The sequence below is a fragment of the Micrasema longulum genome, unplaced genomic scaffold (genome assembly GCF_059751315.1).
Source record: "Micrasema longulum isolate JH-2025_06_02 unplaced genomic scaffold, ASM5975131v1 h1tg000725l, whole genome shotgun sequence".
NCBI lineage: Eukaryota > Metazoa > Arthropoda > Insecta > Trichoptera > Brachycentridae > Micrasema > Micrasema longulum.
This window is the reverse complement of record NW_028277921.1, coordinates 1,830,873-1,848,136: the sequence shown is the minus strand read 5'-3', so window position 1 is coordinate 1,848,136 and position 17,264 is coordinate 1,830,873. Positions and strand designations below refer to the sequence as shown.

Genomic DNA, 17,264 nt, shown 5'->3' with positions numbered 1-17,264 from the left:
CATCCAGAAATACGATCGTATTTATAAAGAATAATAATAAAACGGATTTTTCAAATTACATCCTAATAAAGAAAAGGACATTTGAGGCAATATTATGACAACATTCCTTGTTACTCGTAGTATCGGAAACCAGTATTTCTACTAGGTATTGGAATATTTTTTTTTAAGAAATTTAAAAAAAAGCTTTATTTTCAGATTTTACAGAGTTTCACCTGTAATTTGATATGGGTTAGTTTAGTTTTGTCTACAAGTAGTGTACTTCCATATTCATGTATGGCATTTTTCGAATTTCTATATACCTATGTGCTTGATTTGAATATTATATTTAGCATGCATGTTAGCTCATTATAGAGAATGAAAAGCACGGAGAAAACTAGCGGCATCTATGTTGAAAAGGGGATTTTTTTTATAGACCAGAAATATTTATATTGAATTGGTTTCCAAGCTAGACAATAGCGAAAGTTTTAACTTTTTTTTATCGACCTCGCTTATTTCAACCAAATTCTGGATTTCTAGATAGCTTTATAGATTAGACCTGCTTTTGCGCAAGTTGTTATTTACTCTGTGATTTATTTAGACGTAAAACTCACTAAAAACGCCATATTTAAGTCACAGATACAAAATCAAACATATCGTAATTATCGTAGAGCAACGAGCATGTGATTATTTTTTGACGCTTTATGCACTCGACAAGTAGAAAAGTATATCCTTCGATACTTTATTTTTTTATTTAAACCTGGAATATAAAACCTTTTCAAGATCAAATTAGAGAAAGTCAATGTCGCATTTTTCGCACATCCGTCGTTGTTCTACGACCACGACGGTATGTGCACAAACAAAATTTGCTTTTCCTTATTGATATACAGACGGATAAACTTGCCTACATGTAACGAAAGATAATCGGGGTATTATCCGCTGCAATTAAGTTACAAGTTCAGTGCCCTATACAAAATTAGGTGTCGATAAGGAAATGATGATGATGCTTACACATATACATATCTAGGTATATCGGGTGGAATAAACGAGAATTATTTGAGTATATAAATAGTTTAAAGCGCACCCAGTCATTACTGAATATAGAAAACTTAGATTACAACACCGGTGTTTTAATTAAAAATATTGGTAAAATTAGAATGTAGTAAATAATTTTGATGGTTGATAATGAAAAGTAAAACTCAACCAAAGAGTTTGAGTGATATCTACTTTGTAGCTTAATCATCATCTTAAAAATTCATGTTCAAGCGAGCATTTTTGCTTGAATTGGTATTTATTTGAGTTTATAATCGCTTTGAAGTGAGCACTTTTTATTACAGAAGCCTATTTAAAATATAAATGGGAACTATTTTAAATTTTAATGACGCAAGGAACGCGGACTAAATGTTTGCTAAATGTTTCCATTGCTTGTTTCGATCATATGATGTCGATATGACAAGTAGGTAGAACATACCGAGGGTAAGATACAGATAGTACAGAAGTTAAGTATACCGTCTCGATATATACAGATGAAGATAGCGTTCATAATCGAGGCACAGGTCTTCAAAGATCGGGCTATAAGGAAGAGGGCGAGCGCGCTTACTTTCTCGGTCCCCCGAAGGTGCGGCTTGTTTTGTGATAATATAAAGCATCACATTAATTTACAATGTATTTAGGTGTTTCATTATCTGCGCTGCAGAACCTACATGAGACGACATGGTCCTATCTATGTTTTAGTTTTATTTCACCTAAGACGTGCCTAAAAATAGTGCCTGCAGTATTAAAACACTAATCAGGTCTTCCTTGTATGCTGAAATCCCGTTTATCTTTGTTTCAAGAACGGAGTAAACATTACATTTGCGTTATCTTTCATTACACTGATCGCTTCTGATAAAAATACGAATTATAACTACTTTTTATTCACGAAAATAATGAAAGTACTAGAAAAATTTAGTTCAATGTTTAAATATACGTGCGTGTGCACATATTTAAATGTAAAGATAAGTACTATATACAAGGTATTGTATTTGTAAAAATATTATCGATCCAGTCACATCAAACGACCAAAATTCATATCCTGAATGTATGTCCTATAGTAATTACCTATGTTAAATGACGTAATTTTGAGATGGAATAAAATCATGAATAATTGAATATTTTATGAAAACATGTTTGGTCAAAAAATATTCCCATTTAAGAGGAAAGGCGGTCTTACTTTTCTTCATACAAACGAAGTCCCGTATTTTCTCCCTGGATTAAGGCAAATGAGCAATGATTTTACATCTTATAGATATTTACCATTGGCGTGTCTTTATTGATTTGCTTTTTCGATAAATTGTTTCTTATGGGAGTTAGGACCATACAAAAAACGCCTAGTTTTATCTGCCGTCTTTTGATGTACGGTATCCAAATATTATAAATAATTTATAAAAACTGAAAAGATATCGACACAGAAAGTTTTATTCTGATACTCTTTTTTTTAATAAAACACCAAAATTGGTTCAGTTTTGAGGTGCGGAAAACGGAACAGCGAAACGTCGATTTCAGTTGGCCAAAATTAGTCCGTAATGCAGTTGTCTTTTTCGCACTGTATAGGGGAGGCATCCATGAAAGCGTGTCAGAAAAACAATGTTAAAATACCTATTCGTCATTTTTTTTACCTAGCGCCTATCCTCCTAAGTGGCGCGCTAAACAGACCACGTTTTTTTCCGTACATACGCCCTATTAACGCAGAATGTTAAAAAAACCTATAATTTATTATAATATAAACATACAAATAAATCTAAGCTCTCAATCACAGTGGGATGAAAGAAGATTTGCCAAAAACGAAATTATGGTCAACTTGAATTTTAGATTCTATTTTCAGTTGTCTTGTCGGTTATAAAATGCCAATCATGTTGCCAAAAAATAAATACACAGGTGATTAAAAATATTTGAAAATGTACTAGCATACCTATTTAAGTACTCGTTCAATTGGCCGTAGAGAAAATTCGAGTTTACTGTATCGAGAAAAAAGTTTTTTTTTTTACTAGAAAAAAAACACAGAGTGGAATAAATACAGGGTTCAAGATGTTTTAGCTGAACAGTAAAAATTTAATACGCATCACGGGGTGTCCAGTAACGCTCCGTTTCCCACGACGAAGTAGTTAAAAACCGACCTTGAGCGTAATTTCAGTGGGATTAAAAAACTAAAAAAGACAAAAACCTAGTTAGGACATTAGCACAGTGCGAAATTGTCAAATTACCCAATCGTCCAATCAGTGCGCTTAGCAAGAGTCAACAAGGTTTTCGTCCGAATGTACAGTTCGTTCGAATCTTTAATAAGCCCATGTTTATGTGTTAGTTGGTGCCTGTCAGTGAACAAAGCAAACATTCGTTTGTGTAAGTAGACACACTAGAATATTTTATTTGAAAGCGTTCTGCATGTACAGACCATTTAAAAAAAAAATATTAAAGAAGGTAATAACATGAACAGAAAAGATAAAAGGAAAAATAATGAAACCCACTAAACCGCGAAACCGGCTTGTCAACAGGTTTCTTATTTTTTCTTTACAAAGAGAAATTATATAAATTTAAAAAGTAATATAAACATTATTAAGAACTAAAAGCATACCTAATTTTAACACAAAATTTATTTATAAAAATTAAAAAAGATGACATTAAATGATAATCAATATAAAGATTTGTTACACATTAACCAATTAATTATTTTTTTCTTAAAAGCTTTGTCAACATTTTCTTTTAAAATCATCTTAGGAATCTTGTTAAAAAAATTAGTAATTGTATAATGCATTGTTCTTTGGCCATACTTGTTTACAAACCTTCAAATATTTCATAAATTCTTATTTATTATTTATTATAATTATTTCAATAAAATATTTAATAAACTTTGGTAATGTGTGTGTGTAATTAAAACTCTTCATATAAATCTTTTAAATGTGCGTGCTTAGACAAGCAAAAATTGTATGTTTATTTGGTTTACCGACAGCAACTGAAACATTAACATGGGTTATTGCACTGTACGTATGTTCCTATTTAAAATTAGTGCGAGTATAATAATTTTAATAGTATCATACGATAGCCGAATAGTACCGTAAACCGGGGATACTTTGCTCCAACTTGAGAAGTGGGGGGGGGGGGGGGTTAAATTGATCCAAAATAAAAAAAAAGTTCATATTTTGTCCAGCCGGTAATTGTCTCGAATTTGATAGATTTTAAAAGTATTACCAGGTAACTTTAATTTTGCTCAAGCGACACCAGGGCGATTTGATTGTTTACGGGCAGCCATTTTGACAGTAGCTGTCAAATGAACTACAACCTCGTAGCAACCTCAACGAAATTATTAGAAAAAAATGTTTACATCCTGGACATAAGTAAATGGACCTAGGAGAGTGATATATAATTTAATAGAACATTTTATCATGTATTAAAGGACAAGTTTCGGAGACATTTAAGGTTTTCGAAACCGGGGATACTATGCGCCGGTTTTTGGGATTAAATGCTCCAGGGTTTTGTGACTGAAATGTTACATTAGTGATTCAAATAATGTTATTTGCAAGTATGTAGTTCCTATTACGAGCCGAATTGTCTTCAAGTTGATTTTTGAAACATTTAATGTTAGATAGATTAGTTACTAGTTATAAGATTTTAAACTTTTATCAAAACAAAGTTAGCAAAGCATTTTCGTGAAATAATTCAGACAGATTAATCTCATCCCCATCAAAAAAGGTTTCGACTCTTTTACTTCACTAAAGTCTAGAGATGGAAGAGTTGAGGAAATGTGGATGTTCAAACATAGGCAGAATGGTGAATGTCACACAGTGCGTAAAATATCCACTTAAATCGGCCAATGACAGTCAGTCAATCATAAGCCCAGTTAATGCAGAGACTTCCATATTCCCTTATCAAAAATTTGCAAAATGATTTCCATCCCAGTTGCAATAAATTTCAATGCTTAGTTGATGATCTTAATAAAATACTTAACGATTAATGGCTAAAATCGTGTTTTTATGAATCTTTGTATATCTTCGAAAAGAGCAATGCTAAAAAACGTAATCTAGGAGATCTAGGAGCAAAGTTTCCGCTTCCACGGGGAATTCTTTGCTCCAAAAGTAAAGTTTTAAAAAATCAAGACTAACTGTTAAATTGAAATCATTTTCATATTACGGTAAAGGCTAAGAGTGATTTTATTTTATCTAAGCTTTATTAAGTTAGTTGATAAAATCTTAAGAACTAACATAAACCATTAATAATATTACAATTTTATATCGAAATTTCCGAATAACATATTCTTTCAAATCAATTAAAAATATTTTAAGGCTTCTCATTTCTTTCTTCAGGCAACTCATTGTGCAGTTTTAATCCCTTATACAATGAGTTTTGAGAATCTGTTTTTCTCCTCATTGTTTTTTTTTTAAACCTTAGTTTCGTATATATGACATTGTTGGTTATAGCCAAAATCGAATCCTCATATTTATAAAAATGTCAACATTTTTTACAAAAGTGGAGCTAGTTTTAGTGCAAAGAGTATACGAACGAACTTGCTAAATAAATAAACGAACGTGTCGTGCTCTTGTTATTTTCTGATACGTATGTTGCGAATAAATAAAATTGGCGATTGGGTGATTTCTCTCATACCGAAGATCCTGATTTTACAGCACGCTGCAATCTTCAATACCGCAGTTCCATTCGAAACCATCGGACGGTCGGGTGATTTGACGATTTCACACGTGCTTAATGTCAGGGAGGTACGATAACCGCATAATGCGGAAAATTTGTGTCCAATGGCACAAATCCAAGTTGGTATAGAAATGGGTCGGTTGGGCAAATTTATACGGCGGGCGGTGGTGGATGGTGCATTGCGAACAGGCGAGAGCGATGAACCTATAAACAGTGGAGTGTAAAGCATTGAAAACATTGCGTTTGTTGTTCTGGGCTGTTCTTAGTTCTCACGCCCGTCGGTTAGCTTATTCTGGTTCCAGAGCAATAACAAAGAAATAGGGTTATCGCGAAATTCATAAAATCGACAATTTTCATAAAAAATAAATCTCAGCAGTACATACTGCCTACTTTTAAAACAAGACTTTTTTTTTTTGGCAAGTCATGATAATTTTATTATAACATTTATATGCACCAAAGATGCGTATGGCACTGAATTAACGAACTAAATACAGCATATCTAAATAATTTGTTACATGCACAGCAAAGTGAGCAAGTCTAATACCCGTATGCAGAGACAAACCTTAAGGTGAGGTAGGTACATTCTATTGTCTTCACCTTCGGGTTATTCTATGCATATGAGATTAGAATGTACTTTCCTCACCTTGAGTTTTGTCTCTGCATACGAGTATAAGTGTGCTAGTACAGAGAAACTAATGGAAAATCGTCATTATTCCACGTCTCCCCCCTAATTGGATCATTATTTTTATATCTACCAACAGCTTCTACGCTGCCTCTGCCGGCTGCCAGGTCCTGTGCATTTTACCATGTAAGCTTCGCTTCTCAGTTCCGACATAAACCGACGACGAATAGTTAGCAGTAGGCGTTCAGGACGTCAAGAACTTGAGTAGTTAGCACAAAAATTCCAGTGTTCGTTCGTATGAAACCGAAATGAGAGCGAAATACAATTGAGATAGTTATAACGGATACAAACAAAATTACGAAACGAAGGCATGACATGCTAAAGCGTCGCTTTAGTTCTTTTTTGTCCAACATACCATTTTTAACGAAATTGAGTTAAGTGTACATGAGTTCTGAGAAAGACTTTATTAAACAATATACCATTTTGGAAACAGTACTTCAATGTTGAGGTCATTAAAAATAAATTGCAAAAAAAATATTTGCGTTCCTATAATTAACCCTAATATTTCAATTTTGGGGGCCATTTGAATGAGTTGTAAATAACTAATTATTAGAAAAGGGGAATCAAGTTGGGGTATCAAATTGAATTCATCATGTTTCTTTGATATTTTTTTTTATTTGAAAATTTATTTATTAACCCTAACGGATTATTACAATAATTTAAAGACATAGACACCCGATATTTGTTATCAAAATTTTTATCTTTATATTTCATGTACCTGAACTGTAAATAACCTAAGATAATTTAAGAAAAGTGAGATGACACATCATCACATAGAATATGAGGTGTGTGTTGGAAGCTAAAAAAGTTGTGACGTTTTTCGAAAATAATAGTTTTTTATCACTAAAACAAACTTACAGCTGTATATTTTAGAGTACAGCATAAAACACCCAGGCTTGAAAAAAAACACAAATGAATTATTGCGATCTCTTCTGGAATCAAACCTGAACACCCATGCATAAGGCAAGCGTCTTTGCCAAAAAACCTACTACAGCTACAGGGACCCTGCATCGTGTGCATTAACCACCTAAATATCAACTAGAAAATACACCTTTGTTCTGTCACTAGGGAAACAAGCAAGAGATAAATACATTTTTACGGCCTGATGTATTTTGCCGCCATTTCCAAAGTTATTATATTACTATACAGCAGCAGTGAGTCAAGTCTTCCGTGACAGTAATATTGTTATGGGTCCCCATTATATCCCATCACCCTACGGCGGAATATAGCGGAACAATCAGTGGAAGGACGATGCCAAACCGGTCCACAGAAATACGAGCATAACTCATATTATTATCATCTTCCGTAATACAAAATTAACTTCCCTCAGAAATTTGCGAAAGTGCATCAAAGTGCACCAGTACCTTATTTTTATACGCCTTGTATACAAGTACATAGTAACTTGTGAAGTCATATTTTTATTTGTGTTTTTTCCCATATCATAATATTTTTTTTACTGCCTTATTTAAAATGGAATTTTAGGACTTAGCCTTTTTTCTAAATTGGAGTCTGATTTTTAGCTTTTCTCTGGTATCATGGTCATGTTAATGTTGGCTTTCTTCACATTCTTAAAAAGTTGGTGGGTGGTTCTGGAATTTGAATAAAAGCTTACGAGTATGAATGTCAGAAGAAAAACCGAAGTTTAAAAACTTAATTAAATAAACAAAATGTTTTCATCGATAGTGGCAGTGTATCAAAATGAGAGATGATTATCAGCGCTATGATTTGTATTTCTAAAATTGCTCCGCGCGTGACGTCTCAAGTGCTCTTCCGCTTCTTCTCGGTCAGTTCAGCCGATTGGTTCGTTGAAGGTAAGTAAACCGGAAATCAATATCAACTCTCTTATCATTGGTTGATTCAAATAAACTAGTGACGTCGTCCAAAGTAGTTCGTTTTTATTAAAATATTTTTTCGTACATTTTCAAGAAACTGCAAATATAATTTAATGCTCTATTTTTGACCGCACGTAAGAAAACTTTTTTTGGGTCCAATTTCCCGTAGGGCTAAAGATCCTTGTTGAAAATATAAGAAGGATCCACCAATAAACGAAATATTGTGCGCAGTTGACAAATCATACAACTCAAGAAACTAAAGTTCAAAATTTAATTTACCTGTAAATCGAAACGAGCACATTATGCTGGACAAAATGTAAAATATAATGAGAAAGTTCGACCCTACGGGAAATTTGATATGAAAATCTATTCTTACGCGCTGTAAAAATTTGAGCATTAATTAGTACGGCGAATTTTCTCAAAATGTATAAAAAATAAATAAAAACGAAATACTTTGCAAGAAGTCACTAGTTCTTCCGAATCAATCAATGATAAGAGAGTTGAGATAGATTTTCGATTTACGGTAAGTAAATTGACCAATCAGCAGAACTCATCGAGAAGAAGGAGAAGAGAACTTGAGACTTCACATGCGAAGTAATTTAAAAAATACAAAACTTTAAAAAACCATAGCGCTGATAATACGATACATAAAAATTAAAAAATATGGCTTAATTAAATATAAGATTTCCCCCTATTTACCGAGTAAGTTACATTATATCAATTTATATAGGTAGGTGCATAGAATTAAAAATAGTCCAGAAGGAGCGTAGAATCATATTTGAATACATCGGACAGTGTCCGAAAATTCCCCACTTTCGCCGCGCGCATTCGTGATGTTGCCGCGTAATGTTGCACGATGGGAAAAAATATAATCATAACACTAAGGCAAGGTAAAAAAAAAAAAAGCAATCTGTTAATTTTTCTAATTTTTTTTGTGCACGCGGAAATATTGACTGACACAACAGAGTAGATAAGTAAAGGGTCGTTTAATAAGAGTGATTGAATTAATGAACTTTGAACTTAAAATATAAAACAAATTTTATTTGACATAAAACGGATATTTTTATATCATGTTAAATAATATTTGATGTTTTAAAGATAATGTCGGTCAAATTTCCACCACAGAGTTGTTTTATTCAAGGTCCAATTTTCATTAGTTCTCTCATTAGATGAGCAAAGTAGGGTAAAAAAATTGACTACCCTGGCAATACTAACGAAATGTCAATTTTGATTTCTTCGACAATCTGACAGGTGGAAAAATAATTCAATTTTTAAGTAATGTATTTGCTACTTACACATTCATTTGCAAATTACACATGAAATGTGATTGCATCCTGTTTCTTTAAGATCCTATCAGTATTTCTACATTTTAAAAGGACACAACACGGCATAGTTGAATTAAAATCAGGAGTTGCATACTGAGCGACGTCTACAAAGAAACTAATGGGTCAAAACGTAAATCTACTCATTTATGAGTAGTTTAGTCGCCTTCTGTTTGATGCTCGTATACGGTTTCCGGACTATTCTTAATTATATGGGTAGGTGTAGTAAATAATAAATAAGAAGGAAAATAGGGGAATTTTCCCCAACAGAGCTGACTAAAAATACATCAAATAATGACATTGTTTGTGAAAATGTCACGCGATTAGATCAGCTTTGCTCAGTTTACTTGTATTACTTTCCTACATTTGTACTCCCAGTTTTCACATAAGATTGATGAATATTTCGTACTTATTATTTATTTATTAAAAACTTGTGTTTAACATACACTTACTTATATTTTTAAAACATATAACCGATTAATATAATATATTTATGATATAATTGCTTTGAATAAAATTAAAACACTTGAAGTAAATTAGTTATGACGAAAACAAGGAATAGACTATTTAAAAATATTTTTAGGGAAAACAAAATAAATGTCCTTACATGTCATACCGATCAAGTAATTTTTTGTATAAAATTATTCATAAAATATACAAATACATTTTTGATGTTAAACAAGCGACTTCTTGTAGAGGATTTGAATTAAAATAAAATAATAGGATTATAATAATTTCAAAGATCGTGCAACAATTTTCTTTCCGGCGTTCCTAATGATTTCCGAAACGTAATTTAATTAAACGGTCGTTTTATTATTTTATTTAAAGCCCACGTGAATTAATATGTAACGAGTTAGTGCAATTTACTTACCGGAAGCATTTTCTAAGTTAAAACAGCTACTTCTTGATCTGACAACTGCATTGACATTTGCATCTTGCCACTCGGCTCGTTCTTCCATCGCCTTTGAAGCGCTCCTTTTAAACTGCTCCAGAAAGCTGTCAATTTGGGTTTCTATGCTTGGTGAGGTCGCCATCACTTATTTATCACTCACATCGTATTAAACAATAAATTGGAAACATAAACCAGCAAATAGCGGGAAAAGAAATACATGTTCACTCAGAAATCGTGAAAATTTCTCCTTAAGCCCCAAACACAACCCACCGACACACAAAACACCCCCTTGAAGTGCGCCAGGCAGTTTTCAGCCAATACAAGACTTTCTAGTCATTCTTCCGATGTCGCACAAGCCACTTGCTAGTAAATCAATACAGTTTGTGGCGCAACTGTCGGCGGCGTGTGCCCAGCCACGCCGTGCCGGCCGGCGTCCTTCTAGACGAACCGCCAATTTATCCGTTTCCATTCGAAATCGCTGTCACACTGCTCTCTGTGTTTTTGCACTTTTTCTTCGAAATACCGAGTTGTTGCGTACCGAATCGTAATTCTACGAAAAAACTACATCGTTTTCCGAAACGATATCCACATTTATTTAAAGAACGGATCAATCGTGTTTAAAGTCCCAAATTTATCCGATGACAAGATTAATCGACGTTGTTTTGTGTGCATTAAACACTTCAACGCATTCAACTTTAGCCAATACAATGACATCCAGCTTTTATTGTGCTCTGTGCCTACCATTGGATTGCCAGGTAAATTACATGATATTTCATACATAATTATTTCAAGAATTTGTCTCATGTTGCACGTTTATTTGTCCCGTTTGCCTGCCCTGCAAATTTATAACTCATAGGGAAAGCATACTTTTATTAATCTGGACCCATTTTACAATTAAAGTTATTAGTATTTCTGCAAGAAAAATATATGTACGACTTAGGTTAGCTTTCCACTGTAATTGCACCTTATTTATCCGTCTTGTGTCTATACAATTGCAAGTCTGCTTTTGGAATGTGGTGTTTGTGATTTGTCTTACAGTTTTGCTATATCGTTACCATATTTTTTGTCTCAATCGGAGTTTATATTGTTTTTACAGTTGATTAATCGGGTTATTATGTATGTACAAAGTTGGCGTAGTGCCTTTTCCTGCAACTTCCGACATTTTTATTTGGTCATTATTTACAAACAATTACTAGGGTGGCATGGTGTGTATACAATTGTAAGGATGTGCTTTTGCAATGTGGTGTTGGTAATTTGTATTTTTTTTTACAGGGTTTAACAAGTCACCATCCAAAGAAAATAGTTTTCATTATTTACTTGGTGAACAGAGTTCGGGTATGTATTTCTATAATTTTCACATTTCCTTACACCCCTTCTTTCAGACTTATGTACTATCTCAGTTATTATATTGTCGTTAATGCTTTCTACACGTCCTAACCATCTCAGCTTATTCTTTTCTATTCGTTCAAGCCTTACTCGATCTTTCAAGGTTTTTCCTGAAATTCTTGCATTATGTTATCTGGTATGATGTTCATTTTATTTTTATTGTGAATTACAGTCGGCGTAGCTGTTACTGAAGAACTCCCCTGTGCACTCCCGGAAGGCGTTGCCAGTTGCAGTGGTACGACTTTCATCCAACCTATTTCTGGTTTGTAGTAATATTTTTTTATTTTTGTAATAAAAATTTACAGACATACATATTTATATATAAGAGAAAGAGAAACATCTTGGTTTCTTTGTTAAAAAGAAAAAAATAATAAACAATACATATAAATTCAGGAGAGTTCAGCGTGTGTAAGAGTTAATGGGAGAATTTACATCTTGGTTTGCGATCTCAAAAGGCGTGAAACAGGGATGTGTAATGTCACTATGGTTGTTTAATCTATACATGGACAACTGCATGAAAGAGATAGAATGTATGGGTATTGGAGCAAAAATTGATAATTTTTCAGTCAGCTGCTTGTTGTATGTTGATGATGCAGTTCTGTTAGCAAGCAGCAACGAGGATTTGCAACAAATAGTCTCTAGAATGTATGATGTATGCCTGGAGAGCCAATTGCCGATGAACCAAAGTAAGTCAAAAGTGATGATATTTGAACGTAGTTATACAGAAAGCAGCCAGCCATAGAAAGGTGAAACTGAGATAATAGCCATTTTGTGAAAAGGGTGAATTATAAAATCTACACAACAGTTGGAATGTTTTTGACTAACAAATGATAACAATGAATACATAAGTTTTTTTTAAATATTACAAACAAGAATCTTATTATGTATTTGACCAGTTTAAATGATTTTTATAGTACCATAAGATTTTTCTAGTTTTGTGGGTGTTTTCTGCAAATTGAGAAATGCCGTTTTTGTGATCGTCAAAGACTACAGCGTCTGAGCGTGGGCCATTCCTTTTTTAATTATTAAAAAGTTTATAGCACATATATATCGTATGACATGACCATGAAAGTGACCCTCTCAGTTGAAACAAATTTCTGACCCATAATTTTCTCCAGCAAATCGGCATATTAAAGCTGTTTGTGTTTTCAAAGAACTTAAAATGTATACATACAGTTACTTGTCCGACTCATTGACACATTGTCACATATTACTAATTAATAATTTTTTTAGATATCAACGCTGATGACATATCAGGCCCACTGCGTATTTCTGGTCCGAGTGCCCTCCAGCAGAGTACACCAAAAAGTTAGTATCAAATGACATGTATTCAATTATGCATTTTCTCTTGGTTCTTGGTTCTTGGACAGAGAGATTTCGTTCTACGTAATATCCACAGATACTTTGTTTCTATCATGTTCATGCAGTTTATTAATAATGCTAACCCCTTACACTACTAAACAACGATATATCGTTGTTGTTAATCCCTATCATAAAGTTCTAACTAGACTGATGCTGACGACATAATCCTCAAAAGGGTAAATGAATTCGGGAACTGCTTGTTGCACTTAACCGTCAGTGGTATAAAACTTCTAGCTAGCCGGAACCTGAAACAGCGATTTTTTTACATTGCAAAAACAGTGAAATAAAAAATAAATCAATGTAAATACTCGTATTTAGATTTTTCAATCACTTATATGATATTTGAGGAAAATAATTGTATTCTGTGCTTTCCCCGCTATTATACCCGACCCAGTGATTACGAAAATATTGACGTACTTCGTTGAATAACTAATTGAATATTTTAACTTTAATATAATAACTCCTATCTAGTGAGGTCCCTATATCACCGGAAAACCCCATAATTAAGAATATAAACAAATAAGTAAAGAGCCATAAAACATAAAAATAATTTACCATGGAACCTAATGATTGTCAATTAGGACGTTTGAATATTAAAAAAATAATTTGTTAATTTATTATAATGGGTACCCACAGTAATGGGAAATTTAAATGTTTTAGCTGTTCATTAGGTAATAATTATTACTCTACAAAAAAAACGTAATTATTATTATACAAACTCTATTCTACAAACTATTCTACAAACAAAACGTAATTGTGGTAAATGAGGTATATTAGCTCGATTTTGATCCAAGAATACTTCAGAAAAAGTTTCTTCGATTTCTTCCATAAGAGTCATATAAACTATCATCACATCACTTAGAAGTTGATCGTTATTGTCTAATTCACTTTCGGAATAGGTTGAGCTGCTAAGTCTCCAAGTTTCTCGGTGAGGTACTATTATTTCTATATCACTTTCACTATCCGTTATCATTTTGAATGATATATTTTGTAAATTTATTCACAATAAAAAGGACGCTTTGCAGAGTTAAATTGTTTGTTAGAGTAACAAAGTAAGATTAAAAATATATATAAATGTAAAAAATATGTAATTTACCACAGCTGTTTGTAATTTCGGTAACTGTTGTCTATCTCGCTCAATCCATTATGCGTGAACTAGCTATTAGTGAAACGGAATATTTTTCTTGGAAGAGATATCAATTTGTGAGACAGTTGCACAAAAACTTTTTTTATTTTTTATTATATTATTACAACTACCAAGAAATAATATAACTTCTTAGTACATTTACCAGTTATCTTTAAGTTTCAATCTAAATAACTCCCTACAAACATTTGGACATACTCTTAAAATATTGTTGATTAAAAAACTTGCATAAAAAAATTAAAGTGTTTTTAGGCATTACCTAGGAGGTGAAATAATTTATCTAGATGAAACTCACCGACATCAATAAAGGTTTGATGCCGCCCGTCAATTAAAAAATGCGTTTGTAGTGTCTAGAGTCGATTATTGTAATGGTATCTATGCAGGTCTGCCAATGAATTGTACCTAGAATGTACCTTCGGGGTGGTACTGAATGTAGAGTTCACGGGTTTGAAATTGAAGGCCATGAAATCGTACAAATGTTTGATGTGCCACATCTTTTGAAGGGATTTAGAAATAATATGCTAGTAAAAGATGTACATTTTGTTCAAAATTCTGTATCAAAAATAGCTAAGTGGTCCCATATTGTACAATCATACACCTACGATCAAGCAAGAGGGGAAGACTTTTTCCAAATGCACAAATTAACAGATTGTCATATTTTCCCCGATAAACTTAGAAAAATGAAGGTCAAGGTTGCTGCTCAGGTGTTCAGCAGGACAGTAGGAACTACCATGAAATCTTTGGCAGATACTGTGGATGATATTGACGATGGGGCATCACAGACTGCTGATCTTATCTTATTTATAAATAAACTTTTCGACAGTTTAAATGGCAGTTCTCTCAATGCTGATAGTATTATTTGTAAATACCGTTGTGGAGTCAGATTAACATCTCCCCACTGGAAATTTTGGCAGGAAGCTATTTCCATCTTAAAATCAGTAAAATTTGTAGATTCCTAAAACTAAAAAATATCAATACCACCTACAGTGCGTAACTGGATTACAACTCTGGAAGCAATATCATATTTGAGTAATAAATTACTTACATGTTATAAATTTACTTTTGTGCTTCCACGTAACCTTAACCAAGACCCCATTGAAAACTTTTTTGGCATGGTAAGAAGTCAGGGTGCACGTAACATTAACCCCTCTAGTTCAAATTTTATAGATGCTTTTAAGTCGCTTCTCATATCAAACTTATCTCATACTCGCTCCATTGGAGCAAATTGTGAAAATGATGACGGTGAAATTTTAGATTCATTAAAACTTTTTTTAACATCGGACATCGAAGTCACTCCTTACCAACAAGTTCTTCAAGACAGAAAAGTGTCAATATGTTGCGGTTTGTAAATATATAGCTGGTTATGTGGCAAAATGGGCTCTATCTAAATTTGGATCTTGTTGTGAATGTAGACTGGATCTTAAATCTGAAATACAGTTACCGGGGCATAGTTTAATAACTTCTAGGGCATGTGGTCCAAATACTTTAATCCACCCAACAATCAAAATCTATAAAGTTTTTAATACCATTGTCAATCACTGCAAAAATAATTTACCGATTATTCGCCATAAGTTTCATGTTATGTCGAGTTTGAAGGAAATAGTACTATCTAAATTAAATCTAGCATGTTTATCTTGTCCAGCACATAGAGGCCATCTTTTTGATTTTATTGTTAACTTAGTATTATGATTATATATTTTTCTTGGTGTAAACAAATGAACTTTCTATTAACTGGGCGAAAAAAATTAGAGTCTTGCATTGTTGATCCTCTCAAATTACAAGCTAGAAAGTCTTATAATAAAAGACTTAAGAATAAGAAGCGCAGACAATAGAGTAGATACATGCATACCCTTTTCTTCTTACCTGCCATATTAGCACTTCATTTCATTACTTAATAAGCTTATAAGTGCTTCCTTCTTGTTTTATTCCTAAGCAGCAGCCTAGAAATGTCAATGTGAAATAAAATAAATTATCCACCATTAATAATATTCTTTTGTTTCAGAATGGTGATTGTTGATGCCATGGCTCTTAATCTGCACGAAGAAAATATTTTTCATCCAGGATTAGCAGGGATCCAATGCTGATCACAATGCTGAACAATTTTTAAATAATATTCAATTGTTATTTTTGATAATCCAATATACTAACCACACATGTATATAATATTATTTTATAAGTGTCAGTTTTCTTTCTCGATTCTTTCTGACGCATATAATAGAATCGATTGATTTATTTTAACAGTAAAATAAAACTATTAAAAATGTTTTTTAAAAATTTTATTTATGTATTCCTATTCCATAATAAATTTATTGTGCAATATCAATATAAAATTGTTTTTTTAAATACAAGACAGAAAAATTAAATTGCGTGCTAATACTTGTATTTAATTAAGCAATTTTGTATTGATATTGTACAATAAATATCAATATATAATGCAACGCAGTGATTTGAATTTTCGCGCCATCGTCAAGCTTCTTGTATGCCACACTAGATAGCGCTGCGATCGACGCCAAAAGTACTTAGATATAGTACCATAGTTTCCTGTCTAAAGATATCTGTAGTCTGTGAAGTGCGCAACAGAATTGATAAAAGCTTTCCGTGTTGCCCATAGAAAATCATTCATCACAAGATTGCCGTAAAACAAATTCCAGAACTCGACGCGCCAAAAATGTGACGCTTAAATAGTAATACTTTCACTGGTATTATGACGTTCTAATTATATCTAATAAATTAGAAATTATTTATATCAAGAAGACAGTTTTATTTTATTTACTTTATTAAGTATCGTCACTCAAATTTAATATGGAAGTGTTAGTTAGTTGTTCATAAAAGTTAATGAATTTAATTATTGTGAAAATCTATGACGATGTTGGTCACTATGAAATCCGGACACTGGTAAAAATTATAAATAAAAGTGGAATTAAACTAAGTTTGTATTTTTATAAGTATAGATGAGGATATTATAAGCAAACTTGGAAATCTTCATTGAGAT

At 32.7% G+C, this 17,264-nt stretch overlaps 1 protein-coding gene and 1 long non-coding RNA gene across 5 annotated transcripts in view; one reads left to right on the top strand and one right to left on the bottom strand.

Annotated features, from left to right (window-relative positions):
* The window catches only part of LOC148279417 (guanine nucleotide exchange factor DBS-like), a 177,803-nt gene extending 167,125 nt beyond the window's left edge, over positions 1-10,678 (bottom strand). For both annotated transcript variants that reach the window (XR_015822887.1, XM_088229989.1), the window contains exon 1: positions 10,360-10,678. Coding sequence is in view for 1 of the 2 variants with exons in the window: in XM_088229989.1 (XP_088086115.1) it covers positions 10,360-10,522 (163 nt within the window). In the remaining variant the exon portion in view is untranslated. The remainder of the gene's footprint in view (positions 1-10,359) is intronic.
* Positions 10,671-16,496, top strand: LOC148279416 (uncharacterized). 3 transcript variants are annotated; one of them, XR_015822891.1, is made up of 5 exons: positions 10,671-11,135; positions 11,653-11,715; positions 11,939-12,028; positions 13,000-13,074; positions 16,275-16,496. It is a non-coding gene; the product is annotated as an uncharacterized LOC148279416 (long non-coding RNA). The 3 variants fall into 3 exon arrangements; XR_015822892.1 differs by lacking the exon at positions 11,653-11,715; XR_015822890.1 differs by having other exon boundaries at positions 11,653-12,028.
* The last annotated feature ends 768 nt before the right edge of the window (positions 16,497-17,264 follow it).